Genomic DNA, 26,140 nt, shown 5'->3' on the forward strand with positions numbered 1-26,140 from the left:
TCCAATTTTATCATTCCCTAGAACCGACACGCACATGCTCCGGTCTGTCAAAAAACTGTCATCGCGCAGACTGGTGACCCGCGTTTCTCGTACCTTTTGGTTATTCTTCTGCTGCGCTATCGCGTATTGACTGTCTGTCAATCGGTTGACAGTACTGTACTCGCAACGAAGAGATATCAGGATTCAGGGAAAAGTGTCTCAATTAGATAATGAAAATCGCGGTCTGACTTTCCGCGAGTGTTTAAGTTACGATCAAAAAAAATTTGCGGGGTAGTGAGTGCCGGTGATTTGTCCAAAATTTCGAACAGTTCTGAGGAAACAAAAATTTGTTGGAGTGATTTCCAAAAACAATTAACAGTGTCAACATGCAAAGAATATTTTGACTTTTGGCATATACTATTTAAAAGATCCCCACGTCTGCCGTATCAAATTTCAAAATGTTTTTCTCTACGTGAATGTGAATGGTGAACAATATATTTGTGTACTTTTCCCCATTATGATTTTATAAAAAGACTCAATTTTTATTTTTTCTCAGCCACACAGTGATTCCCTAAGTTTTAATAACAGTAAATTTCCAGTTATCAAAAACCAAAAAGACAAAGCATGAATGACTTCGCGTAGACTGTCTTTTGGTAGCAACAATACCAAGAAGAGATACCAAATTTTGTGAAATTTTCCAAAAGGATACATCGTAACTCAAAAGATTCAGTATCGTTTGTGAGCTATTAAAAAAAAATTATAAAAATGTTAGAGTTTTACCCGCCGGTACCGGAACCATTGAATCACCATGGAGAACAACGTCTGGCTTCAGCACCAGGACATCCGATGCCCTTTCGCCCTACTACAGTAAATAACAATAACCCCGGTAAGTGAGAGAATTCTGTTTTTGAATTAAAAAAAAACAGTCAACCCCGAAATGGCAAAAAAAAATTATTCGAAATTTCGACAACCTAAAAAAAGGTAATATAATTATTTTCAAAAAAAAATTCAATTAGGATTCAGATACCGATCAAAGAAAATATGGCCCATTGCATTCCAACGTGTTGGACAAAAAATTTTGAAACTATTATCGTTCGACGTGATACATGCTCGTTCAAAGTATGAAGATTCGTAGTGAAATGAAAAAAAAAAGTCCGTACGTACAATATTTGCTAAAGATATATATGCACAGGACCCTTATTGCCACTCGATGATGCATTTGACTGACGTGCGTATCTCACGTCAAATACTTCAATACCACCCACGGATTTGAGGGACCACTTCTCAGCAACAGATGGCGATTTCCGTAATACATTCGCGGCTGCCATAATCCCTACTGTATTTTCAAAAACACCACTCAAAACTCAATTGGCCCTATTACGGTGTGTGCCTCGATGACTTCTCGAGTTCCCAGGACTCAGTCAGTGGGACGTCGTCGGTTTCAGTAATATCCTATCCCACATACAGTACATCAACCCAAATAATTTTTCATATAAATACCTAATATAATAAAAATACCATGTAGATATATAGAATTTATAAGAAAAAAAAAAGTGTATAGAAAAATATAGGTCGATCTCGGTATACGCAAACGCTTAATAATTTCTTCCTCTCCTTCAGCCCTTGCGTCATACGATATAAGACAGTGTGAATGATATTTTTGAAAAATTCAAAATTTACCCGATACACGTAAAAAGAGAAATTTTGTCATTTCGAGAGCGTCAAAGTCCACAGTTACGAACTTAGTCCATTTTTCAACAATGGCATATCAGTCACAAATTTATGACACTGAATGTTTACAATTGATTAAAAAAAAAAAAAAAGTCAAAATTTCTCACTGAAAAATATCGCGTCTAATTATCCTAATAAAAATTGACGCAGAGCCATCTGTATCCGTAAAGACGGAATCGGGTCTTCTGGAGGCAATATGTGCCGGTTGCGGCCGCGGCATTGCGGACAGGTACGTGATGAGAGTATCCGAGAGAAGCTACCACGAGGACTGCCTAAGTTGTGCAGCATGTGCTACGCCCCTGACACATTCCTGCTTCATCCGCGACCTCAAACTTTACTGTCGGGCCGATTACGAGAGAATATTCGGCGTCAAGTGCGCGCGTTGCATGGAGAAGATCAGCTGCTCGGACCTGGTGATGCGTGCCGCAGGACTGATCTTCCACGTGGAGTGCTTCGCGTGCTGCATGTGCGGCCAGATGCTGCCACGAGGTGCACACTTCATATTGAGACAGGGTCAGCCGATATGCAGGCGAGACTTCGAGCACGAGCTGTTTCTTAACAGTCCCCAAGGTTGGTAACAAGGTTGTCCTTGGAACAAATATACGTTTCATCAAGTTCATCAAAGTTATCGTGTATGTGGTATATACACCAGGTCACTCAACCTGAACGCACCACCTGAACATGGTTTTGCAATGATACTCAAATGAGCTTGCTAACTTCAGGTGCTGGGTCTCTGCTGAGTAACCCTATATATATTTGTATATGCGTTAAAGAAGATCCTCTATCGCCTGTAGATGATGACCTTCTGGATGAGAGCAGACCACGTGACGGTCGTCGCGGACCCAAGAGACCCAGAACGATCCTGACCTCGGCACAGCGGCGGCAGTTCAAGGCCTCCTTTGAGGTCTCGCCAAAACCTTGTCGAAAGGTACGCGAGGCGCTGGCTAAGGACACCGGGCTCAGCGTGCGGGTGGTCCAGGTCTGGTTTCAAAATCAGCGTGCGAAAATGAAGAAACTCCAGAGAAAAGCGAAGGCTGAGCCTGGTGCTGAGAAGGAGACCAAGGAAGAGAGGAGAGGAGAGAGTCCTCACAGTGATCACAGTAAGTTCATGATTCATTTTCAAAATTTATTCTTTTACGAATTTCGAAGATATGTTTGTTCGAGGGACGCTCGAAATATATAGGCCTGGAATATTTCATTGCGATACGCCTTAAGGTTGCTCTTCAATGCGTCTGGTTCTTGAATGACGTCGGAAGTAAGAACAGCTTCTACGTCATATTCGTCGAGCATTTTTGAATAATCGGAAAATAGGGGCCCTCGTCTTCTAGAACCCCCCAAGACGATACGCATAGTACGCTACTGATCGAAACTCAACTGTCTGTCACCAGTTGTCGCTGATGCCGATACTGAGTATTGTTCATACCAAACAGCAACCTTAACGCGCCAAATTCGAATTTCTATACTTGTTGTCGCACAATGAAGCAGTCGGTAGCTCAAGTGAGAACGAATCGATGAGATCCCTTAGAATATATGTCAAAATTTTCATAAAAATCGGGTTGAGATTGAAGTTGATGGGAAGCCTGAAGGAGAAGTCGAAGAATTAGATATGTCAAAGATTGGTAGTCTTGTTTTCGAACATCTTCCATGAAGTTCTGTCGATCCTATTGCGAAACACGTGTCGAGCGAAAGGCGAGCGAGCTGCTAGTGATAAATTTTCTCGAGGACAGGTTAATGGGGAGCCTAGGGGAATTCTAGGGAAAATCTATGGCTATCATGTCAACCGTCTCGTCTCGTTCGCAGGTCATTACTTGAACGCCTTGAACATGCGCGATGGGGAATCTTCTAGCTTCCCTTCAGCAACCCAACCGCTCAACCCCAATAACCCATACTCACCCGATGGTAAGTTAAAAGATTGACAGTACTGAAAAGGAGTTTTAAAAAAGTGACAGAAAATAAATTTACCCCGTTCGACATATCTAGTGACATTTATTTTTGAAAAAAGCTTCCTCGTTTCTGTCTTATTTTCGACATAACCCAAAATTCTATCTCGACCAAAGACTGGCGTATGTTAATAATTGACTAATCGACAATAAACAGTGCCAATAAAATTTTGTTTTCAAAATATTTTTTTTTCAGACGCCTATCCAGGAAACTCCGGGGAAAGTTTCTGCAGCAGCGATCTGTCCCTGGACGGAACGGAAGCTGGCTTCGACATTGGCGAGAGCGAAGGTGGCGGAGCCGACGGAAGTCATCAAGGTGGTTCCCATTCTCATCACGGAGGAACATCCCACGACCCACCATCCTTATCACAAAGCTTGCACGCTGCCATGCACAATCCTATCGATAAGCTCTTCATGATGCAGAGTAGCTACTTCAGTGGCGATCACGCGTAATCCTTGGCCATTTTTTTTAAATAAAAAAAAATTTTTTGTTATACTTATTTTGTGATTTTTTTTTCAAACTCGTCACATTTTCCCGCCAGATCACTCTAAAGGACAAACGAATAGAAACTTTCCTATCGGTGTAAAACAAAAACGCTGTGTTTCATTTAAAGAAAGTGAAATGAAAAATTGAGGAACCTGTAGCTTTAGATGACTAGCTAGCACGCGCACAGAGGCTACCAATCCAAAAGTCATTATCAGTAACAAGGCTCTTGCGATATGACGCGTCAATGAGAATTGCGTTAAAGTATTAATTGCTAAGTGTTATATTTGTGACCAATTATATATTTATATCAGCGCTGACACAAAGTGCTGCCAATGTACCTAGATATTATTTAAATCGAAATAAAAACCACGATCTACGAACAGAACCGAAGGCTGCGCGAGGAAGGATGAAAATTTTCCAAAAATCTTCCAGCACGTCAAAGAACGCGCGTGAACGAAAATGAGTAAAGGAATAATCGACGTGATTTGAAAATTTTTCTCGAGTCTCGACATCAAAAAAAAAAAGACCAGCGCATATTTGTATTTATGTTCGAAGGATATGAGTGTACTTTAATATATTATAATAATAAAAGAGAAATAATTCAACATCGCAAGCAAGAAGTACAAATTTATAATAAATTCCCTAGACTCTACACGTGGCCACGAGGCTGCATGCGCCAAATGGTCCATGATAAATTTAATATTTTAATCATTTTTCCATGATAAGCGCTCGAAGGCGAATTCAAGAATTTGATAAAGCCCTTGGCGATGATATCTAAACAAAGTCCTAAAAATCATTAGACATTGATAAAACATTTTATTTTAACAGCACAAGTTCCGCTCCGGCATTGATAAGAATTATCAATTGTTGATATAAAAATAAATTTTTTATTAACACCAATCGTCAGCGCTTCTCTCTCTCTAGAGAGGCGCTCCGTAATTTCGCGTTTCCCCTCAACCGCCTCTCTAGGCTGTATTACCGCGAGGGGAATGCTTCCCCCACTTTTCCGTCTCACAGACTTTTCTCTATTCCGCCTCCGTCAAACATTCGTCTACCGACTCTGGTAGGGGCACCCCGTAATGTAGCGCCGTCCCTGTACAGCGCGACCAGGCCCCTGCGCGCTATCTTACAGAGAGTCGACTGACTATTCAAATCCGACTCGAGTTTTTAATTCGCATATAAAACCCAGTTTCATCTGACAGTTTACGTCATTCAATCCGCCCCCGAAGTAAAGGCTGCCACAATTTTCATTGTTACCAACATTATCTGGCTGTCCGCCTGCCCAGTTAGAATATCCTGCCTTGTATATACTGTCGCCGTGTATAGTGACGAAGTCTCCTTCGCCATACAAATCGTGAAAACCAATATGGACGAATTCCTGCGTCGCAGCGTGAATAATACTAGCCGTTCCGACTTTTCGATAAAATTGGATCAAGGTCGCAGCCTCCGCTGCTGAATTAATAATCGCCAAGTGTCCATCTTCTTGTTCGCAGGTGTGACGCGCGTCGTTCCACGCCATTCCACGCGTATGTAGTCTGTACGATCCCAGACACGCGTAATACCTAAAAAAATAATAGCATCTAAAGAATGAAAAGTTAATATAAATTTTGACAAAATTAATTCCATTTCCAAAAAAAAATTTTTACATAGAAATTACATTCTTCACTCACTCGTAATCGTCCCGAGGTATCGATCGTTGACCCGAATTCGAACATCCTTGATCTTGTACTAAAAAAAAATTATATTTCAAAAATTTTACATTTTAAAAATATCATTACCTTATATAAATTTCCAATAGCCCGACACTAGCGCCACGGTTTCACTTCCTTGACTTTTGTAAGAAACCCTATTTCTATCTCTCTTGCACCCACGTCTTGTCAGGTAACTTAAACGTGTCCAGTCACAGGGATGTTTTTACCTCGATCCTCTTATACGGTTATCAGTCGTTTCGTTTCACAGTGACAAGATTTATTTGTAAAATAATTAAAAAATTTATAATCACCAATTGTATCGTTTTCCAATTTACCCACGATGACATCCTGTGTGGCAACTGTCATCCACGGCAAGGCGATCAGAACGAAAATACTTGTAGCACTTGTCATTAGAAACTATATGACTTACTGTTAGTGGAGAATAAGCGAATCGTCCGGACGATTCGCGCTATTTAAATCTAAGCCGTAATCGGACACTGGGAATTCCCTGATAATAACATGTTTATTTCAAAGACGTCAAATTTATATATAGTTAAGTTATCTGTAATAGGCTCGCGAGGTTAACGTGTCACGTTACACAGTCATATAATTATATGCCAAAACAGAGAAATAAAATATATTTCAGTGGAAAATCCTTGCAGCTGCTTCATTCGTACCGACAAAGTGGTACGCCAGGCCACGTGTCATTTGTTATGGTTTGCGTTGTTTGCGAACTGTCAAAGAACATGACCACGTGGACAGACTGCATGGAATTCAACAAATGCACTTACGTAATGAAACGATGATGTTCGACAAAAATATTTTTATTGACACTTCCTCCTGACAGTTTATACAGTTATTTTTTAATTATAATCATTGACAGCTGCCAAGTAGCTCTTAGTCACATTTGCATAATACAAGACTCCATTGGATTCTTAAATTATTGAACTGTGTAAAAGAAATTTGTTGTATCATTAAAAAATTAAAGGTAGATATTTTAGAGGAATAAGGATAACAAATATTTAATATAAATATGTGTATATACAGGGTGTCTCACCGAAAGTACGGACCTTAATTATCTTCGTTACCGATGAAGATACGGGGAAAAGTTTCAGACAAAAGTTACATGGTTTCAAAAGGGCTGACTTTTCATACAACTGATTTTTTTTCTATATTAATTTGATTTCGAGATATAGCCCGTTACATGTTTTTTTTTTTTTAATGGAACGCCATTTTCTGTTGGTATAAGAAAATGCAGCGAGTTTTTTTCCTAACATTTTAAGACCTTGTAGATTAAAATCCATCCAGCCATTTCCAAGTTATCGATAAGCGAATACATTGAACGATCCTCGGCTGCAGCGCCGCTAGAGTATTCAGGGTTCGCGCGCTTAATTTTCGTATTGTTAAAAAAAAAAAGAAAAAAAAAGAAAAAAAAAGAAAAAGTCATGAACTATATTTTCAAATTATTATATTTTTCGTCGAGTAAAGGTCACATCGTTAAAGCACAATTGATCGTCGTAATTGTATAACTCAAATTTTTGTTAATATTACTAACGTAATTCGCAAAAAAATGGAAATCGGGTGTGACAATTAATATCATTGAGTCTTCCGCTAATATGCAACGAGCCGCAATTCTCCTTACCGATAGTATCGTCAGGTTGCCCAGGTAGCCATTTCGTGAAACCGGCTTTGTACAGGTTGTCCCCGTGTATAGTGATAAATTCATTCTCCTGATAAAGATCATGAAATCCGATAGCTGCGTATCTGACACTCTCCGGTGAATTGGTTATAGCGGCAGGGTTAACCTTTTCAAAAATACTTTTAAGCACGTCGGCCTCGGCTATAGAATTAACGATGGCCAAATAGCCACCCTCTTCCTCGCAAATTTTTCTAGCTACATTACATTATAATTATTGTTATCGTTAAAATTGTCAATTTCAAATATCTATACTGATTCGTTATGCTCGCTGAGTCGTCTGCTGCAACGGCTGTCATTGTCATAGCCAGAACCAAAGTGACTACAGTATTTATGATATACATGGCTAACCTCAGGTTATTGTACATTCGAACGTCTTCGCGGCAGAAACCTCAGTGTTCGTCTTTGCCAAAGAATCTGTTATAGCAATTCTTTTATATATGGGTGTGTATAGGTTCACCATGTCTTTATGATCTGGATAACCCCCCAGATAAGGTTAAACCGTTTTATTTCAAATACATCGAGACTGCACAGTGTATCGGGTGTGGTAATCGAACTCAAGGAGGTGAGAGGAGGTTATGTTTCTTATGGTACATTTGACAACTACGTATCTTGCTGTCAGATACGAACGTCAGGAATAAATCTTGTAAACCAATAAATACTGGTTAAAGATTCACACTGGATTACTATGATTGTTAATATTTATATTTATTTCAGTCTCCGTATACGTGGTTTTTTATGTTATTTCAAAGCCAACGTTCAGATACCGGCTGTTAGTGAATAAAAAATAAAAATTATTGTTTTTTTTTACTGTCAGATTAGAGGTTTGAACAATTTTTTTTTAACTCATGCGAAATTTGATTTCTCATGGCTTTTGATAGTGTACGAAGTGTCCGATTCACGCATTTTGATGCGCAGCGTGTGACGTAATTCATTTCACACACTGAAGGTACGAAGTAACTACTTCGCGCACTGAGTGCGCCTCGCTGCTTATGATAAACAAAATTGTATCGTAACGATATGGTTATAACCCATATTGCATAGTGAGTTAAAAAACAGGCATGAGAGAGGCATGAGCCTCTCTAAATAATACAGTTGGTTTCTTGGTTATTTAAATTCTTCGCAACGACTATTGAGACAAGTAATGCTGAAATATTGTGGCAACTAAGAGATAAACTTGTGGAATCTGTTTTTAAATATTTCAATTAAGTAATTGTCAAGAAGAAACATGTTTTAATTTTTATATAAGTTTCTAGATTAATTTTGTTCTTCTTTTCATACATATATTTACTCCTGAAGGTTGGTCCTACCGTTGCTACCTCCTCTTATTCATTTCATGCTTTTTATCAGTAACACCGCTGAGTATTTCTTCTTTATCAGATTATCTCTGAGAGGTCAAGAGTCAACGGAGCCAGGAACGAAGTATCTATCGACTGTGTTGAGAAAAGACTTCGACAGGGTCGCCATCTAATGAACCTATGTTATACTACGTTATGCGGAAACCGCTACGAAACGAGAATTGAATGTGAGGATACAAACAATTTCGGCATCGTTATTTGTTGTAATTACGTATAATTAATTAACAATCTACTACCCAGAATAATCATTATAATTTGTTAAACGTAATAAGACAGCAAATATGGTAAGTGTACATGTTCTATATCGATTCTGAGATTATATTGTTTCTAACCTCTTGCTTGTGCATCTTTTAGTTATTCTACTCTTTCTTCAAATCGTTAATTGGAAAGGACGTAGTGGTCGAATTAAAAAATGATCTCAGGTAAAATATCCTTATCGTTGTTAATAATAAATATACATGTGAATTGTGCTCTTTAGTCTTACTTTGTTACAGTATTTGTGGCACGTTACACTCGGTGGATCAGTATCTAAATATTAAATTGACAGATATTAGTGTGACAGATCCTGATAAATATCCACACATGGTGAGTGATCATATTATAATAAAATTTATAGGTATGTTTCATACATTGTGATTATATTTTCCTTATTACTCTAGCTGTCGGTTAAGAACTGTTTTATTCGTGGCTCGGTTGTGAGATACGTTCAACTTCCTGGTGATGAGGTGGATACTCAGTTATTACAGGATGCTGCCCGGAAAGAAGCTGCTGTACAAACGCGATAGTTCATTCAAATACATTCTTCGAAATGACAAACTATCTAATTATATTCAAGAATGCGAAGTATGAACAATTATGTTTTCGTGCATACAATTAAAATGCATTCTGTATTTTCTGAAGGTGTAAAATTTTTAATTAAATAATATATCTTGTATGCTTGTAAGAGTTCTGTGAACTAGAATAATGATGTAGCTTATGTTTATAAGCTCTTTATTTACAGAGTTGCAAAAGCTAATAATATGAACAAAATTTTTATAGTTTGGTATGTTCTTAAAAAAATATACAGCTTACAATATGATTACCATCATCCGATGAGGTGTAACAAAACGTCTATGAATCTAAAGTAATGACACCTTAAAAAAAATTTTTTTACTGGTACCTTCACGATCCATTATTCTTCTTGGATAATTTTTTATTTTTACAAGAAATGAATTCAGTAAACTATTCAGTTCCAATTTTTTAAAGTCTATTCTCAAATAAAGGATTTATTGGGTGCGTTCAGCCGACACAACCGGTGAATGATTTCCCTAGATTTTACTCTGAACGTAACCGGTTACTTAGCACTTGTCCAATATTATAAGTTATATAGTTTATTTTGTGCATTTTAAAACTATCACTCGATTCAAAGATGTATACTTGCTTCAAAACTTATGCGTGACATTCGAAAATGTTCTTTAAACAAATTATTAGTATATGTATAGAGGAACTATAACCGCCTCACAACTTTAATTTCTGGCTCTAACGCCACGTTCTCTCATTACTAAATCATTATTAATAGGTTCTATCAAATCATCTATTAATAATCTGATTAAATTGCAATCGAACCCACTGTCCAAAGCAATTAATAATGCTGGATCCATTTTTTGTATATACCCGCTAGATATATACAAATGTCGTTCAGCAGACACTGATTACCGATCACTGGTGACTCGCAACTGTTGTCTCACCGATTATGCACCCGTTTTGTCGGCTGAACGCACCCATTTATTGTCATCAATTTGAAACTCATATTCATTGTATACTGTTAACCAGATGTACTTTTTTTTTCCTTTTTTGATAAAAAAAATACATTTTCCACGTTCCAAATACGTTGTCTCTATAATTGGAAAAAATCAATACATGCATTCTACCAACGAAATATCGCAAAATCAGTAACTGTGGTTGGGAATCGAAGAAAGCATTCACAAATCAAAAAAAAGAAAAAGAGCAAGGAACTCATAAATAATATCATGCACCAATACCAGCATAATATTAATATTAGTAGAGGACAAATTAATGATGCCGTTCAGGTTACTTCATAATCTTAGTATATTAATTATATTGTGTATAACAAAGCGGTAACAACTTGTTAATTGTTAACTATTACGGTAATAATTATTTATTTTTTATAATTACAATAATCAATATAATGATCGGTAACTAACGAACGTAACAAATCAATCGCTCTGATCCAATTAATTATCCGATAATATCGATCATCCTTGCTAAATCATTTATTGTTTTTTTCTGCTCGTAATTTCTTCCCTATTCTCTCTCTCTCTCTTTTCTATCCCTCGTCCTCTGTTCTTTCTCACGATTGTACACCACTCTTATTCCTCTTTCTACCTCTCTCGCACGCTCATGTATAATCTCTTATTTTCTACCTAACCCTTCTCCTGCCCCACCTCACCTGCTCATTCTCTTTTTCTCTCTCTCTCTCTCTCTCTCTCTCTCTCTCTCTCTCTCTCTCTCTCACGTAATTACACTGTTTAACAACGGTTTTACCCTTTTATTATTTGCTCTTTAATTTAATAATCGTAATGAACATGGTAATTATCCCTTCATTTGCTATTTTTTTTCTCTTGCTCCTTTGTCGTCATTTATATTCATATAATATTGTGCAAATAACTCATATACTTTTTTGTCCTTTTTCTGTTTCATCCCTTAAATCACTGATTTAGAGTAACGAATGTCTCTCGCTGCAGCCTCTTACCCAACATATTTTCTAATTCTGCCATCCAGACATTTCACTGTTGGTGTCCTCATTCTTGGATTTTACGTGGTTATCCGCGAAAACACGGTCTCTACGGCACCTTATACACGTGATACTCTTTCCATCTTGCTTACTCGTACTTGCTCCCCTCGGCCAACGACTCCATTGAATCTAAAGCTCTTTCCGTTTCCCTAATGCGCGCGCACCTTTAGCATACGAGTTATCGGGTACCTCGCAAATTGATAACAGAATATCTATATAATGGACAATTCTTAATGATTCTCGATAGCTAGACATGTTAAAATTGGATTTCTTGTCTCTCTGGTGTCTGTATAGCTTTGCGGATGTGGGTATGTGTAAGTGTACTTGTGAGTGTTCATGAAAGTGTTTTAATTTGTGTCGTACGTATTTTTGCACTTTTATTTTATTTTTTTTTGTTTTCTTCGTTAGTTCGTTTTACTTCGTTAAATCATCTTATGCTCATCTACGTAGTTTTGAGCCATGGCAGTTGCTCGTTTTATTACTGGCCGACAGACGCCATTTTGCATTTAATATATTTTAGTATTTTTCTTATTTTTTGTTACTTTTTTTTTGGGGTTTTTGAGTATTTCCCTTTGAAAATCATATATCTTTTTTAAGTTTGCGATCATTCATACACTCTGTGACTCTTTATCATGGTGGTACACTCACGTGATCTCGGACACGGACACTGCATTGAATCTACTTCGAAAAGCCTATTTCCGTTTCTCATCGTTTGTATTTCATGCTTTGCAAATCAAATCCATTGAAAACTCTTTAATATTCTGCGCTTTAACGATATTATAATCTAAAAATTTTTTTCCGCTGTCTATGACTGTGTTGCTTTCTTTTTTTTTTCTTTTTTGGTTACCGTGTACTCGCTTGTTTGAACTCACAAACACGTCGGACCGGCCGACGCCACGGGCCGAGATCAACATCGCGCCCCTTCGTAAGCCGCGAAAAACTGTAAATGACTATAAAGTAAGAAAAATATATACGAGACAATGCTGGAAGTGTCGCGTTTGAGTAACCAACGAATTATGGAATAGATTTAAGACACTATATTACGGGTAAGTCATAATTTCAACGCTCGACATCTATTGGCGGAGACAGAGAGAGAATATATATAGATATAAAGAGAATGAGGCGATGAGAGTGATGCAAAATCTGAACTGTCGTGCGAGAAAAAAAGAATGCGGAACAGAACTCGTCCCGAGGGCGTCGTACGAACCGAAAGAAGAATAACGTAACGGTGGAACATTCAAAAAGTTCGACTTATCACGCATCTTCTCTCATACGTATGAACGTAACAGGATGCGCGCGCAGGTTAAAAGACCGTGCGGGAAAAACGTCGTGATGCCGCGCGGGATGTAATTGAGAAGTGGGGGAAGTCTGTCGGCCAATCGCGTTGTTATCCCCACCAACGGTCATCAGTTGCGCGCGCATCGTTTCAATATCACGCCACTCGCTAGTTCCAGTCGGTAACGTCAAAACCTAACCTACCTCTTTGCATTTCCGATTTCTTAAAGAATCTCACGCTAGACTCACTCGTTACACAATAATCGCGCTGCATATTACATTTAAAGCCCTTGAGAAACATCACATTATTACTTTGCCACGTGCATGCGCACGCATCCACTCGAACGAGACCTCTGAATTGAACTGAACGATTGGTCGAGGTCGAAAGTTCCGTTCGAAATACGCGCGCAGCATATTAAAAAAAAACCGTCGATTAAAACGCGTATGTGCGTGTTACACAACTGTTGCATGAAACGTGTGTGTGGGTGAATGAGTAAGTATCGTGTTTACCCATGTTTGCGAAAGTGTACGAATTCATATCGTGCGATGTAAAACTTGACAACGCTCGGGGGAAGCGATCAGCTGACAAAGTTTACCGCACAACGTGATTCGAATGGCTGTTGATTAAAGACGCCATGCTGCTTAGCGTTAGTGCACGCGCGCGCATGCGCCGTGGCGAAATTCGCCGAGGACCTGCGCGGGGAATCTCGGGCGGCGCCTGCGCACGACCGTCACATTTTACTTTAGACACTCGGCATTATCGAATTATTTGCACATATTACAGCATTCTGAACTCAACGGGGGCGGAAGAATTATAAACTCGAAGCGTTAGCCGGTAACGAAGAGAAAGCTTCACCGCGACGACAGAGGGCGCCACCGGGACGGGCATATTACTAAGCAATGTTGAAAAAGAAACATCAGTTCCTGATGTAATTCGTTTTATACATGTTTCTCTTTCTTGAGATAAAGTTCGAGGTGGTTGTGTAATATTACATTCGTAAATCGAATGAAGGTCAATGAATTTACTGTGCCGTCGGTAATGAAGGACCTCTGCCGTATCAAGCTTCACGCAACACCGTCGGTAAAGTCGATGCATCCGCATTGAATGAAAAAAAAAAACGCGCGAAGAAATCGAGATGCGAATCTAAGTAGAAAAAGTTTACCGTGGGTAATAATATCGACGGGCACTCTATAAGTATTTGACAAGCGGACTCGACACCGATAGTAATTAATTTGTACGAGTAATTTACAATGATTTTCCTCTCCCTTTGAGCTTCTATAGCTTATAGAGTAATGAACGTTTTGTCTTTTTTTTCTTTTTCTTTACCTCCTCATTACGTTTTCTTACGTTAGTTCTTTTCTGCGTCACGCTTGACGCAGACGTATAGATAACCGCCTGTATGTCGCTGTGGACTCTGACCACAATTAAACTTTACAAATTTCCATTCCTAAAACATGCACCGATCATCCCCACAAAAACCGTTACGCGCCGCTAGTGTTACTTCGCTGCTCAATCGATATCACCGCGAGTATGTTTTTTTGTTTTCCCGTCATGTTTTTCGATAATCAATTATTTACTTTTTTTTTTTTGTTAAGTTTTATCCCTGTTTCTCACAAGTTTTTACATCCTTTCTCCGACTCACGTTTTACGCATAGAAAAATATCGAAGGCGCGTCCGCGAATGGATGCGGCTTATCGACTGGCTTCGCTGACGTATTATTCTTTCTTTACTTTTGGCTATCGTCGTTATCGGTAATAAGGTAATGTCCTTTTTTTTTATATGGTTCACCCATACTTCACTAATACTTCCGGGTTTCGTTAAGTTTTCGACATGCGAAAATAAGGCGGCTACTCATACAAGGCAAAATAATTATGGCCGATCATGAATTTAAACCTAATGCGTGTCTTTGAGAAGAACAAAACATAATTTGTATTAATGCCAAGTATCAAGAAAATTTAGAATATCGCGATATTTACACGAAGAAGTTGTATTACGATAACTAGTTTTATGATTTATCGACCCGTTTTGATTTTTTTTTAATTTTTACTTGTGATAAAAGAATTTACTATTCCGCCGTGCAATACTCGCTAAGGCGTTACTATATATAAACATCTACTGATTAGATGCGAGGAAAAATTTAAAGACTCCGAAAAAATTTTAATTTAAATGAAAATCAAACAGAAATAATATTCAGCTATTCTCGACTCTACTTGATGCTTGCTTTCACACAGAAGCACACGCGTACCCACACACCGCACACACACTCACACGAAACAACGTTATTCCGCGAAGCCAGCGCGACGTCTGAACGTATTAGCTAACATTTCGATTATTTCGCAACCGTCACACCACTAATCCAACTATTACCACGTCCCTTTCTATGAGAACCCGCCCACACTCCTCGCAAGACCCGCCCACCGTATTCCCCTCCACGAAGACCACCGACGAATCGCGCGCGCTCGAGCTCGCCGTCACGCCCCTTTTACCGTGGCCACGCCCTTTTGACACACGCAAAAAATAGATTAGAGTGGATTATTATTTTCGAATAGAGATTACGAGGAGTAGAAGAGTGCAATTATAAAAAGCCGAAATGCAGAATAGGCTGTATTAATTAGGTTTCTCTGTTTTTTTTAAATCTCCCTTATCAGTCACCTGTCTCTTGTCGCTCCCACTCCTAACTTCGATCAGCTCCGCTCTCCAACCGATCGCGTGCAGCTGTGGCGTAGAAACGTCCGAACGGAGTTGCTTCCGTGTTTTGTTAAATATTACACTTCCGGTTACGGCAAAGACGAAAGTGCGCGCATTCGTCTTTGCGCGCTCCCAAACAACAACGTAGAAAACCTGAATACGGTAATTAATAATCACGTGCTTAATTATACATCTTCATTTTTTCTTCATATGTCTCTTCTTTTTCTGTCAGTTGTCCATCCCTGCTCCCCTTCTGAAACTGCTTGCCTCTTCTTCGTCGCAGTATCGCCCCTGTAGTTGTAACAGTCATTTTTTCTTTATCTCACGACGTACCCAGGGCAGCATGGTCCAGTTTTCATCGTTCTATTTATTATTTGGTTATTCCGGATGCACTCCCCTCCTTTAGCCTGATCTTAAGTTCTCCTAATCGATTCTTCGAAAGGTTAGTTTCATTATATTCTTTTTCCTGCATCTCGCAGTATACATTGGCAAGTCAATAGTTGGACTCATTCACTTTCCGTTGAGAGTTCCAACTCGCACCTCACTTTCACCACTGTTATTCAACTTGAAAGCCCGTCCTCATATACACGGCGATGCTGGCGACCTCCGAGTCGATATTTAATGGGGAAGTGACTCGAATGCGTCAGCATCTAACTTGTTTACATAACCATCGCCATACGCTTACAGGAAAAAAAAAGTATCTCACTATATATAATTGTCAAGACACAGTCTCTTCCTCGCAGTGCACACATGAACATCCCCCACTCACGCAATCGTCAACCGAGTGGTGCCGATTTCGAATGGCTGCACGTCTATCGCCACACGAACCTCCAAATCGCTGCCTTTTCCAGCAGATTCGACTGCTCGTTGATAAAGGCAAATGGTACGGAGGATGTCCATTTTTTTATTTAAATCCAATTATTTCCTCGTATATTATACAACTATAAGGCTGTTAGAGTAGTAGTAGTAGTAGTGGTAGTAGTAGTGGTAGTAATAGTAGTAGTGGTAGTAATAGTAGTAGTAGCAGTAGCAATAGTAAATAGACACGCGTGCGCTTCGACCGGCGGTTGAGCCGTGACTGTCGTTATCACATCCGTACTTTCCTTAGTGGGCGGTGCCTGCGTCGGGCAGTCCCACGTGGGCGGGGACTTCGGTAAGACTTGCCTCCATCCTGGTGGGGGTAACCGCTTATATAAGGAAGCAGAGAGAGGCTCCGATCAGACGTCGGCCGTCCGCGATGTCACACTGGACGAGCGGCTATGAATCACAACGCGATGGCCATTCTTCGTCACGAAACCGTCACTCTCCACCAGGACGGCCGTCTGGCGATGACAAAGCGGATCCATGTCGGGATCGTCACTCTCCTCGCTGGGACCGCCGAGCTTCTGTTGCTTGTGCTTGCGCCAGGCGTTCTGTATCAGGCGGGCGCAATACTCTTCACGCTGGCGCCAGAGCGTCGAGGAGACAGGCTCGTAGCCCGTCTCACCGGGCCTGGTCTGCACCTCGTTCAGCTCGGCGGTTTCCTCTATCGGGTTGCCCTTCCTCGCGAAGAAGTCCTTGGTGAGTGCATCGAGGATATCCACGCAAAACATAAGGTCACCCTTACATATGGGGATATCCATCGACACAATCTTGTACTTGTTCGGCTTGTGTATCTGCAATGGCGGCTCGAGCACATCGAGAAAATCTGATAGCTGGTCGTATCTTATGTACTGTGTGCCATCCGGATCGAACTGCTGCCATATCTCGTAGTACATGTCGTAATCGTCATCCGTTAGACCCTCCTGCACGTCCTCTGTTGCCTGCGAGTAATTCTCGAGGATCACGGCGATGTACATGTTTATCACTATCAGGAAACTTATAACCAGGTAGGAGAGGAGATACGCTATCCCGATTGTCGAGGAGCCGCAGTTTCCTGGGTAGCCTATCTCGTTGTTTGGCTCCTGACAGTCCTCCTCGTTTATTATGCCGTCGAGCACGCCGTCCCAGCCGGCGGACGTCGACATCTGCAAATGTTCAGCGGACGTGGTACAATGTCAAAGGAGAACATCGATCTCAGTGATTTTAACGATTGATTACCTGAAACAGCAAGATCATCGACTGTCCGAAGGTCTTGAAGTTGTAAACGTCGTCCAGGCCGCTCTTGTCCTTCACGTGCATGAAGAAGGACATGCCGAATATGGCGAAGATGAACATCACCAGGAACAGCAGGAGGCAGATGTTGAAGAGGGCCGGAAGAGACATGGCCAGGGCGAAGAGCAGAGTACGAATACCCTTGGCGCCTTTTACCAATCGCAACACCCGACCGACCTTGGCCACCCGGACTACCCTGAGCAAGGTCGGCGAGACGAAGTACTTCTCGATTATGTCACTGAGTACCAGACCTGAGAGAATGGAAATTACACGAGGGTTTAGGTGCGTCTGATGGGTGTAAATTGAAAGGTGGATTTTTGGAATTGATTGTCAATTTTTTTTCTTGTTGAAGGATGAATCTTTGGAATGCAGAGAATAAAAAATTTGTGCGTCTCTTCTACCTCATAATGCAACTAGATCTACGTACTATCGTACTTTTTTTTTCATCTATCTTTTTTTTTTTGCAGTGTGATTTGGAACGGGAATGTGACATGCCTTTCTACTACGTGACAGGAATTCCTAATTTCTATTATCTATTGTGATCTGATAACTAAGAGCAGCATTTCCACTTTGACTAAGCTCGGTCTAATTTTCAAGACTATTGTTTACTCTTGTCTATTTTTTTTTTTTTCATTCGACGAAAAGATGCAGATTATGATCAATTGAAATAGAAAAAAAAAAAGACTGCTGGAACACGTTTTCAAAAATCGAGTATCTTCGTGTACGCGAAACTGTGAAATTTCCCCACCACAAAAACAGATTAACTCTAGAAACAGATAGGTGAATCCAGAAGATGAAGTAAAACCCAGTGACAGTAAGATACAAAAAAGAATAAGTGTCACAGATCAGAGCGGACTATCGAATCATTAGGATGCAGTGTAAATCGATTAATAAATAGTATATATATAGATATATATATATATAGTATATATAATAATAGTATAAAAAAAATTATTTACTGCGCAGGCAAGTCTTACCCAAACGATTGAATCGTGTGCACAAATGTGATTTGTACGTGAAATACTTATCGTTTGCTGCGATATTACTTAAGTCCATCCTAATATATCGAAGAAGTCCTTTTCACGGTAGTTCACAACGGGTTTGGGAACGGAAATACAATTGTATGTACAACGAAGGAATCATTGTTGGAACCAAATGGGAGATGGGTGCAAGGTGGAGAGCAAGTGGCTTTCTAACGGGAAACATCAATTGACATCAATGTGAGGCTACATAACGTAATGACATCAGTTCTATCGTTGCGACTCGATTGAAACTTGCGCCTGTTACGCTTTTGTTTTTTTGATGAAACGAAAAAAAAAATGAAAAAAAAAATATGAAACCAAAAATTATGATCTTTCATAGATAACGTGGCATTCCCAAAGACGATGAATGTAATCGTTAATGGCTACGAGACAATCAGTGTCGGGCAGGACGAGAAAGATAAATAAAAAATGAAAATGTCAATCTACGATTGAAAAATCGGTGCTTCCGATCGATGAGTCGATTGCAACGATAAAGCTAACAGGTATCTCGATTCTGGCATGTAAATTCGATAGATTTCATCGGGGTCATACGACAGAGAGAGTCATTACGTTACATTACCTAATATTGATAATATAACGACAACAAAATCAAAGAGGTTCCAGGGCTCCTTGAAGTAGTGGTAGCGCAGGGCGAAGATCTTCATCAGACATTCGCTGGTGAATATCACTATGAATATCATGTTGAGATAGTCCAGGACGTTGCTGAATGTCTCGCTCTGCTGATAATGATCCAAGGTCATCGTCAGCATGTTCAGTCCGATGAACAACATTATTATCATATCGAACTTTTTGTCCGTAACTATTTCGAACACTATCGCCTGAGGGCGCCACTGCAATTAGAGAGAAAAAAAATATTTATTTTCAAAAACGAAAGCAACTTTACACGGCATCCCCTCGTATACGGGGTGTCGAATTAGTCATGGACCTACCCTTGGTCGAGGTATGGCTTTTAATGGCTTTTTACTGCCCATTTTCTTCATTGCGTTGTAGTACTTCTTCTGGTCCTCCGTCATGAACATTTCTAACGAACCGCCAGCCTTTTTCTTCTGCTCGTTGAAGTTGTCGATGATCACTCCGATGAACAGGTTCAGGGTGAAGAACGAGCCGAATATGATGAAGAACACGAAGTAAAGGTACATGTAGATATTAGTTTCGCGAATCGGCTGTTTGTTTACCTGAAAATTTTTATTTATTTTATTTAACCTGTTTCGGCTTTATTGTTACTTGCAATGACTTCGATCACTCACTTCTCTGGAGTCTATGGCGTCGTTCATTATCTGTATCCAGCCTTTGAAGGTTGCCACTTGAAATAGGCACAGGTATGCTTTGCCCACGTGATCGAAGTTCATTGGGGAATTTTCCCAGGTGTAATTTTCGGCTATGCAGGCATTACGATCGGGAATTATTTCGTGACTCAGTGTAGTTTTGTTTGTGTCGACGCACTGAAAAGTAAAAAAATTTTATTTTCGAATTTCTTTTCTACTTCATTGATCCAATACGATCTATTGGCTTTGTTTTGTTTTGCTTTGTTTTTTGGATTGATTTTTTTTTTTTTTTTTCTTATTGGACTCACCTTAAAATATTTTCCGGCAAACAACTGTACTCCCATTATGGCGAAGATCAGCCAAAATATCAGACACACCAACAACACGTTGAAGATGGATGGTATAGCTTGGACCAATGCGTTGACGACCACCTAGCGGAGAGTTTTCGAATTAAGTTAATGGCTCTTGTCAAATTCGAGAAATAATGTGAGTTGTGAGTTTTTTTTTTCAGAGAATGATGGGTCGACTATAGTTATACCTTCTAGAAATGATTTGATGACTTGTGAATGTAGTTTCGAGTAAATAATGAAATGAGAAAACGATGTCAAATTAAAACGACTAATTCGAAAGTGTATTTTATTTTTGACAGTGTAGTAGATTGGGATGTTTTATTTTTTGTTTTGGTTTTGTTATTGAGGGTACTGGTCACTTTCGTAAAATAGACGTTTTAGACTCGACTCGTGAGAAATGAGATGATACTCCTATGTTAATAAACATCGTGTCGATATTTGTTCATTCAAAAAAAGAACTTGGGAAGGAAGAAACAAAAATAATAATACTCAAGTAAATTAGTATGTAGATACAAGATGCACCGATATTATTTTTAACTTTCTACATAGCCGAGCTGCTGTGTTTCGTGTAGCGACTATAGTCATGTGCACGAATCTTTAAAAATTGTATGACTAGAAATAAAAACTGGAATTTATGAAAAAAAAAAAGATGAAGGGGCATCTTAGCCAAAAAATAATCACAAAATACTGAAGATCAAAAAAATTCAAAAACCGTGATTCGGAATAAGTAAGAACGGGAAATATGAAAAATCAAAAATAAAAAGTCGAAAGAGTACGCAAATCAAAATTTGGTAATGAAGATTTAAAAATATAATTCTCCTGTACGCGCGTACGTGTGCAAGGATACGTGTGACTTAAATTACTAAGTAGCTAGTGATAACGGGCTGGCTCAAACTTCAATTTTGGAATTATGGACTTATGCCCTCTTTTGAATCGACTCGCAGGACGGCGAGTATTTTCCAAAAATTTCTGTAGCTTATCATTTACCGCATTCGGACGCTTTCGATTCAATTCCACATTTCCTTTTACCACGTATTTCCCAATTTGTGTACGTGCCGAGCACGTATCGCGCTAGCTTTCTAAAAAGTTCTAGGCGTTTCGAAAATATAGGGTGTCCCATAACACGCGCATTTCAACACCGTCACGAGATGCTATATGTCATTCCAAACAAAAAATCTAAATACGTAAATACTCTACAATGCATTATACCCAATATATATGATATATCATCGTTAAATCATCCCCGTATATATGCAAATACTTCATAGGACAACCTATATATCTACAGGTCTATTCAAGAGGCAAGTATAGTCGTCTGCCTCAGTGACTGCACAGAACCCACTGACAGATGCACAAGAAAGACGAGAAGAGTATAGTGGGTTCGGAAAAGACGAGAGAGAATCACAACTATACTTTTCTACCAGCAAGATCATTTCTCTAAAATATCTATCGACAATCCCAAATACATTGTATCGCTACACTTGAGTCCGATACATTATATTTTTCGTATCGCCAGAGAAATGCATCCAGCACAGTAGCACATAGCATATAAGCATAGATGGCGCATGCATAGAAAAAGGGAGCATGCAACATATGCCAATGATAAAACAGTATAGTAAAAGTATTCCGAAAGTACGCAGCTGAATATTTTTCTGAAACAACATATATAAGTAATCTCCCAACTTTGTATAAATGACACTTCCAGTTCCCTATCTACCTTAGTTCTCTTCCCCATAGAAAAAAAAGGTCGCGTACTTTCAAGAAGCGATTATGCCCAAAAGTACGCGAAAGCGTTTTATTATAAAAATATAAAAATTCGAGAAAAAAATTATGTTTGCAGATTAATTATATTATAAATTTATAAATATTTTTTTCACGTGTACGCCATTTTAATTCCATCGTATGGCCAATATAAAATATTTTTTATACCTGATGTCGCAATACCAAATAAATACGTATATCAAGTGCGTACTCCTTGGCCACTTCTACCTTACTGTATTCATTATTTATATCATACGTTATCATTTTTTCTCCAACATCTAATAGTTGCACTAACCCACAAACGCTATAGACTCACATGCAAGCACTACGTACTACTGTTACTACGTACTATGTAATGTACACTATGGAATAGAGTCAGGCTGAAGTGTTCAGGGTATGGGCATGGCCGTAAATTCTACACCCAATGTCTCAGCGACCTTATACTTTTCTGTACTAACAAGTATATGGATCCCGAATAATTTCTGCATTAGATACAGATTTTTGAAATAGATAAAAGAAGGGAAAAAAATTTTTTTTTTTGACCAATTCAGCTTTTCTGCTTACAACATGAACGATCACATGGCTGATCATGGTAAGTCAGATATAATCACTATTTGCGTGGTTAATGGCCGACCAATCCTAAGTTGCATTCTTGGTCATTTTTTTTTAGATTATCCAACAAGCTGTGCATTCATCCGCATAATATGCATCTAGATATCCATCTATCTATCTGTCGTGCGTGCATAAATGATTCGATGACTCAGGTTACGTGTGTCGGCACTTTTTTTTTTTCTAGGTCAAACAACGTAATAATGATTCGTATGTGCGGGCGCGATGATTAGGTTGTTTTTTTCGAGAATGAGCGAACGGGGGTATTTTTGAATGTTAGGATGACAAAAAGACTGCTGCTACTTTGAAAATAAAAAATTGATTAATGCATGAAAACGTGTCTTTCAAGGATTCGAGATTTGTGGTAAATTTTTGGAAATAAAGAAATCGTGCTATTTGTACTGTTATGAAGAAAAGTTTTTTTTTTTTTTTTTGGTAGTGGAAAATCTGTTTTGTGAAACAAATAAAAAATATATGTATTGTATCAACGCGTTATCGGTCCATTGTGTCATGGTACAAATATATGCTTACATATGTGTATATCCTTATTATATTGTATCCACAGATATATCGAGGTATCCTTATGTGCACTTTTTGCATGCACCTCGGATATACATATATGTATATACAGGTATGTAATTTGCATGTAATTGGTACCGTACTGTGTGTATGTCGTATATAGTAGTAAAGGACACGTGACAAGGTCAGCTGAGACGGTGGGCTACATACCCGCATTCCCTGCATTCTAGACATCGCCCTGAGAGGCCTTAGGGCCCTTAGGGTCCGCATAGTTTTGAAGGCTTGGATCCCGCCCGCGCCACAGAGCGACGCTACGAAGTTAATGAGTGACACCTGCGAGCGAGAAACGAGAGCGAATCATAGCGAGGTAGAGGCTACGCGTACTGTTTTTCATTTTCTTTTCTGCAAAATATTTTGTCGATTTGAAATTATAAATCACCCTTTCTCATTGAGGGGGCTAAGACGGAGAATCGGTAGGTCTACTGTTGGATCAGGTTAACATACGTTGGTCGGAGACAGTGAGAAGAAAATAAGAGATAGAGATATAGAGATTTTTGGGTTTATGGGACCCCTATAAATAATGCTCCTCTTTTGTTTTTTTTTTTTTGAAAAAATTTTTTCATTATCACGATTCGAAATTTTTCGACTTTCGGCCCCCTCACGATTGACCTGTGAACGATTTCACCGTTATCTTGGACACGTTGCACTGTCGTAATAGAGCATTTTGGATTTAGGCTTCGAACGAAACCCCCAACGTGACCACATAAGGGTAGCGATTCGCGTGGAAATTTTTTTTTGAAAAATCCAAAATTTTTTTGGAATTTTCTTATTTTTCTAGTAATAATTTTTTCTTTCAGTTAGTATTACGCGATCGCTATGTAATCGTCGCACAGGTCAAATTTGTCGATTAGAAATAAAGCGAAGGTTGCTTCGTAATCGAATGCCTGAGGTTATTTAAATTCACTCTAGGTACAGTAGATAGAGATAAGGTTACGACAGCGTAGCAAGTAACAATCAGGAGACAATATAAAGAGTACAAGACGTAGGAATACACGGTGGTATTTATCAAAAAGACAATGAACAATCGGCTCCATCCTGAAACAGACTAAACTTTTGTTTTTTGTCGGTCAATTTGGCATATAAGACTAAATAATTATAGGTCGCTGCATCTACGTGATGATTTTTCAAAAAAAAAAATATGTTTTTTTCCTACCAATTTTTTTTCTTCAAAAAACCTGCCAAATTCACGCGACACCGTGTACAGGAATCCCAATGTCACGCGTGATCCCTGACACGATGACATAACCCCAATACGTTATTTGCAGAGAACACACAAGGAAATCTGTACATTACATACAAAGCATACTGTCACTTCGCACAACGATCACTTTACCAAAAATGGTAGAAAAGGCGTACATGGCAAATAGCTAGTACGACAAAAACTTCCAGTATCAGTGCAGACACCAAGTAGATTTGGACGTCAGTGTACCTCCGCACATCAGTAAGCACATCGCAGTATGCTACAACATCGTAGCAGCGATTGGGTGGGCGAGAGGGGAATACATAGGAAATTTTTTTGGGAAATTTTTTTTTCGCAATTTTTTTTTCTGGGAACAAAAGCGAAAAGCGCCACTTTCACTCGCTACCGCATCGTCGGGACTCTGCACTCTGTCGTATAATTATCCAGTAGTGACATATATGGTGTAGTGGTATATTGAAAAAAAATTGTTTGCAATTTTTAAACTTATCCCATATACGTACGAGTACTTTTTAGGTTAACGAATTGGACTGACAATGTCACCGTACAATGATAATGATACGTAAGACAGTGCGGGATCCTGACGACAGAGGGCGGCACCGTCTCTTAGTAATGAAGTTTCACTTTTTCAAACGCTGTTTCTTTTTGAGTTTTTTTTTCCTCTGATCGCAAATTTTGACATCGCCGATGACCGATGACTTACTCTCATGCCCTCCCAACGTGAGACTGCACGTAAGGGCCTCAGAGCCCGCAGCGTTCGCATTGAACGGAATGCCGGGATGTCAGCGGCTCCTGCCCAGATGGCGCCCAAGTTGATCAGCGACAGCTAGTGTCATTAACTCAAACGTTAGACACGTTACAGACAATTGAGACCTTAGGTAAATAAAGAATTCATAACGTGGACAGAAATTTCCGGCATCGACTCGAGGGGCAGCAACCATTTCGAAAAAAGTATTTCGTGCTCACTGTTAAAATTATATAGATTTTTTTCCGAGTCCCCGGATTCTGGAAACAGTTTTACGCTTTGATACTTAGTATAATCGTACGTCACGATGCGTGATAGTACGTGAGGTGAAATTTTTTTTTTTGAAATTTAAAAATTACTGTACGCATCCAGAATCCTTGGTCCTCGACACATTTTGTACCTCCGGAATGATCTGGATCTTCACGTGTATCTGCGAAAAGGGATTTTATAAGCTATTTTCAGAAACTTTTGTTTTAATCGAGTCAAATCTCTCAGTCGAACGTTGCGTCATCCACAGGATGCCTCGATACATGTCGACCGCTTGGACGATGAAGAATGCAGGCATAATTTTAAAAAATAGGGGGAATTAATAATATTCATCATCGCGTCTTCTTACCATGACAATTATGAAATCCAGCCAGCACCACGCGTTTGTGAAGTATTTTTTGAATCCAAGCGCCAACCACTTTATCAGCATCTCCAAGAAGAAGATCACCGTGAATATACGGTCCATATAGTAGAGGATGTCCTGGAGTATTGGTCTCTGTTGCAAATGAACGTCCTCCAAAGCCTGAAAGAAAAAACATTTTTTTTTTTT

At 39.2% G+C, this 26,140-nt stretch overlaps 5 protein-coding genes across 52 annotated transcripts in view; 2 read left to right on the forward strand and 3 right to left on the reverse strand.

The window, feature by feature from the left end:
* Positions 1 to 177: 177 nt before the first annotated feature.
* LOC107263467 (LIM homeobox transcription factor 1-beta) lies at positions 178 to 4,103 on the forward strand. Its single transcript, XM_015730711.2, has 5 exons — positions 178 to 865; positions 1,861 to 2,280; positions 2,505 to 2,810; positions 3,511 to 3,609; positions 3,847 to 4,103. The coding sequence occupies exons 1-5, from the start codon at positions 745 to 747 to the stop codon at positions 4,101 to 4,103; spliced, it is 1,203 nt and encodes a 400-aa protein (XP_015586197.1). The 5' UTR covers positions 178 to 744.
* Positions 3,677 to 6,298, reverse strand: LOC107263451 (hemolymph lipopolysaccharide-binding protein). 2 transcript variants are annotated; one of them, XM_015730673.2, is made up of 3 exons: positions 6,140 to 6,298; positions 5,808 to 5,865; positions 3,677 to 5,699 (listed from the first exon to the last, which is right to left on the reverse strand). In XM_015730673.2, exons 1-3 carry the CDS (start codon positions 6,237 to 6,239, stop codon positions 5,282 to 5,284), a joined length of 576 nt encoding a protein of 191 aa, XP_015586159.1. In that variant the 5' UTR covers positions 6,240 to 6,298; the 3' UTR covers positions 3,677 to 5,281. The 2 variants fall into 2 exon arrangements, with proteins under 2 accessions (XP_015586159.1, XP_024936276.1); XM_025080508.1 differs by having other exon boundaries at positions 3,677 to 5,717.
* Positions 6,299 to 7,023: 725 nt separating this feature from the next.
* On the reverse strand, positions 7,024 to 7,732 carry LOC107263464 (hemolymph lipopolysaccharide-binding protein-like; the record flags this gene model as incomplete). Its single annotated transcript, XM_015730697.2, has 1 exon — positions 7,024 to 7,732. A coding segment is annotated over one exon (354 nt), but the record flags the coding sequence as incomplete, so codon positions are not given.
* A 1,190-nt stretch (positions 7,733 to 8,922) lies between these two features.
* LOC107263458 (U6 snRNA-associated Sm-like protein LSm2) lies at positions 8,923 to 9,864 on the forward strand. Its single transcript, XM_015730686.2, has 4 exons — positions 8,923 to 9,166; positions 9,237 to 9,304; positions 9,377 to 9,467; positions 9,542 to 9,864. The coding sequence occupies exons 1-4, from the start codon at positions 9,164 to 9,166 to the stop codon at positions 9,665 to 9,667; spliced, it is 288 nt and encodes a 95-aa protein (XP_015586172.1). The 5' UTR covers positions 8,923 to 9,163; the 3' UTR covers positions 9,668 to 9,864.
* Positions 9,865 to 10,952: 1,088 nt separating this feature from the next.
* Positions 10,953 to 26,140, reverse strand: part of LOC107263341 (sodium channel protein para) — a 55,881-nt gene continuing 40,693 nt past the window's right edge. For 27 of the 47 annotated variants that reach the window (XM_025080288.1, XM_025080283.1, XM_025080281.1 and 24 more), the window contains 8 exons: positions 25,940 to 26,113; positions 23,531 to 23,653; positions 20,390 to 20,512; positions 20,064 to 20,258; positions 19,746 to 19,991; positions 19,376 to 19,646; positions 17,720 to 18,024; positions 16,858 to 17,646 (listed from right to left, as the gene is read on the reverse strand). In XM_025080288.1, coding sequence (XP_024936056.1) covers positions 16,858 to 17,646; positions 17,720 to 18,024; positions 19,376 to 19,646; positions 19,746 to 19,991; positions 20,064 to 20,258; positions 20,390 to 20,512; positions 23,531 to 23,653; positions 25,940 to 26,113 — 2,226 coding nt within the window. Of the gene's footprint in view, positions 17,647 to 17,719; positions 18,025 to 19,375; positions 19,647 to 19,745; positions 19,992 to 20,063; positions 20,259 to 20,389; positions 20,513 to 23,530; positions 23,654 to 25,281; positions 25,405 to 25,939; positions 26,114 to 26,140 lie in introns of all 47 variants that reach the window. The other 20 variants (XM_025080447.1, XM_025080291.1, XM_025080434.1 and 17 more) reach the window with 4 other exon arrangements.

The sequence above is a fragment of the Cephus cinctus genome, unplaced genomic scaffold, assembly GCF_000341935.2.
Source record: "Cephus cinctus unplaced genomic scaffold, Ccin1 Ccin1_scaffold0013, whole genome shotgun sequence".
NCBI lineage: Eukaryota > Metazoa > Arthropoda > Insecta > Hymenoptera > Cephidae > Cephus > Cephus cinctus.

Coding starts and splice junctions, on each gene's coding strand:
- LOC107263467 (XM_015730711.2), top strand. CDS start 745: ATGTTAGAGTTTTACCCGCCGGTACCGGAACCATTGAATCACCATGGA. Junction 866..1,860: donor AGTAAATAACAATAACCCCG/GTAAGTGAGAGA, acceptor AAATTGACGCAG/AGCCATCTGTATCCGTAAAG. Junction 2,281..2,504: donor GTTTCTTAACAGTCCCCAAG/GTTGGTAACAAG, acceptor TATCGCCTGTAG/ATGATGACCTTCTGGATGAG.
- LOC107263451 (XM_025080508.1), bottom strand. CDS start 6,239: ATGACAAGTGCTACAAGTATTTTCGTTCTGATCGCCTTGCCGTGGATG. Junction 5,866..6,139: donor ATTGGAAAACGATACAATTG/GTGATTATAAAT, acceptor ATTTTTTTTTAG/TACAAGATCAAGGATGTTCG. Junction 5,718..5,807: donor ATACCTCGGGACGATTACGA/GTGAGTGAAGAA, acceptor TTCATTCTTTAG/ATGCTATTATTTTTTTAGGT.
- LOC107263458 (XM_015730686.2), top strand. Junction 9,305..9,376: donor GAATTAAAAAATGATCTCAG/GTAAAATATCCT, acceptor ACTTTGTTACAG/TATTTGTGGCACGTTACACT. Junction 9,468..9,541: donor CTGATAAATATCCACACATG/GTGAGTGATCAT, acceptor TTATTACTCTAG/CTGTCGGTTAAGAACTGTTT.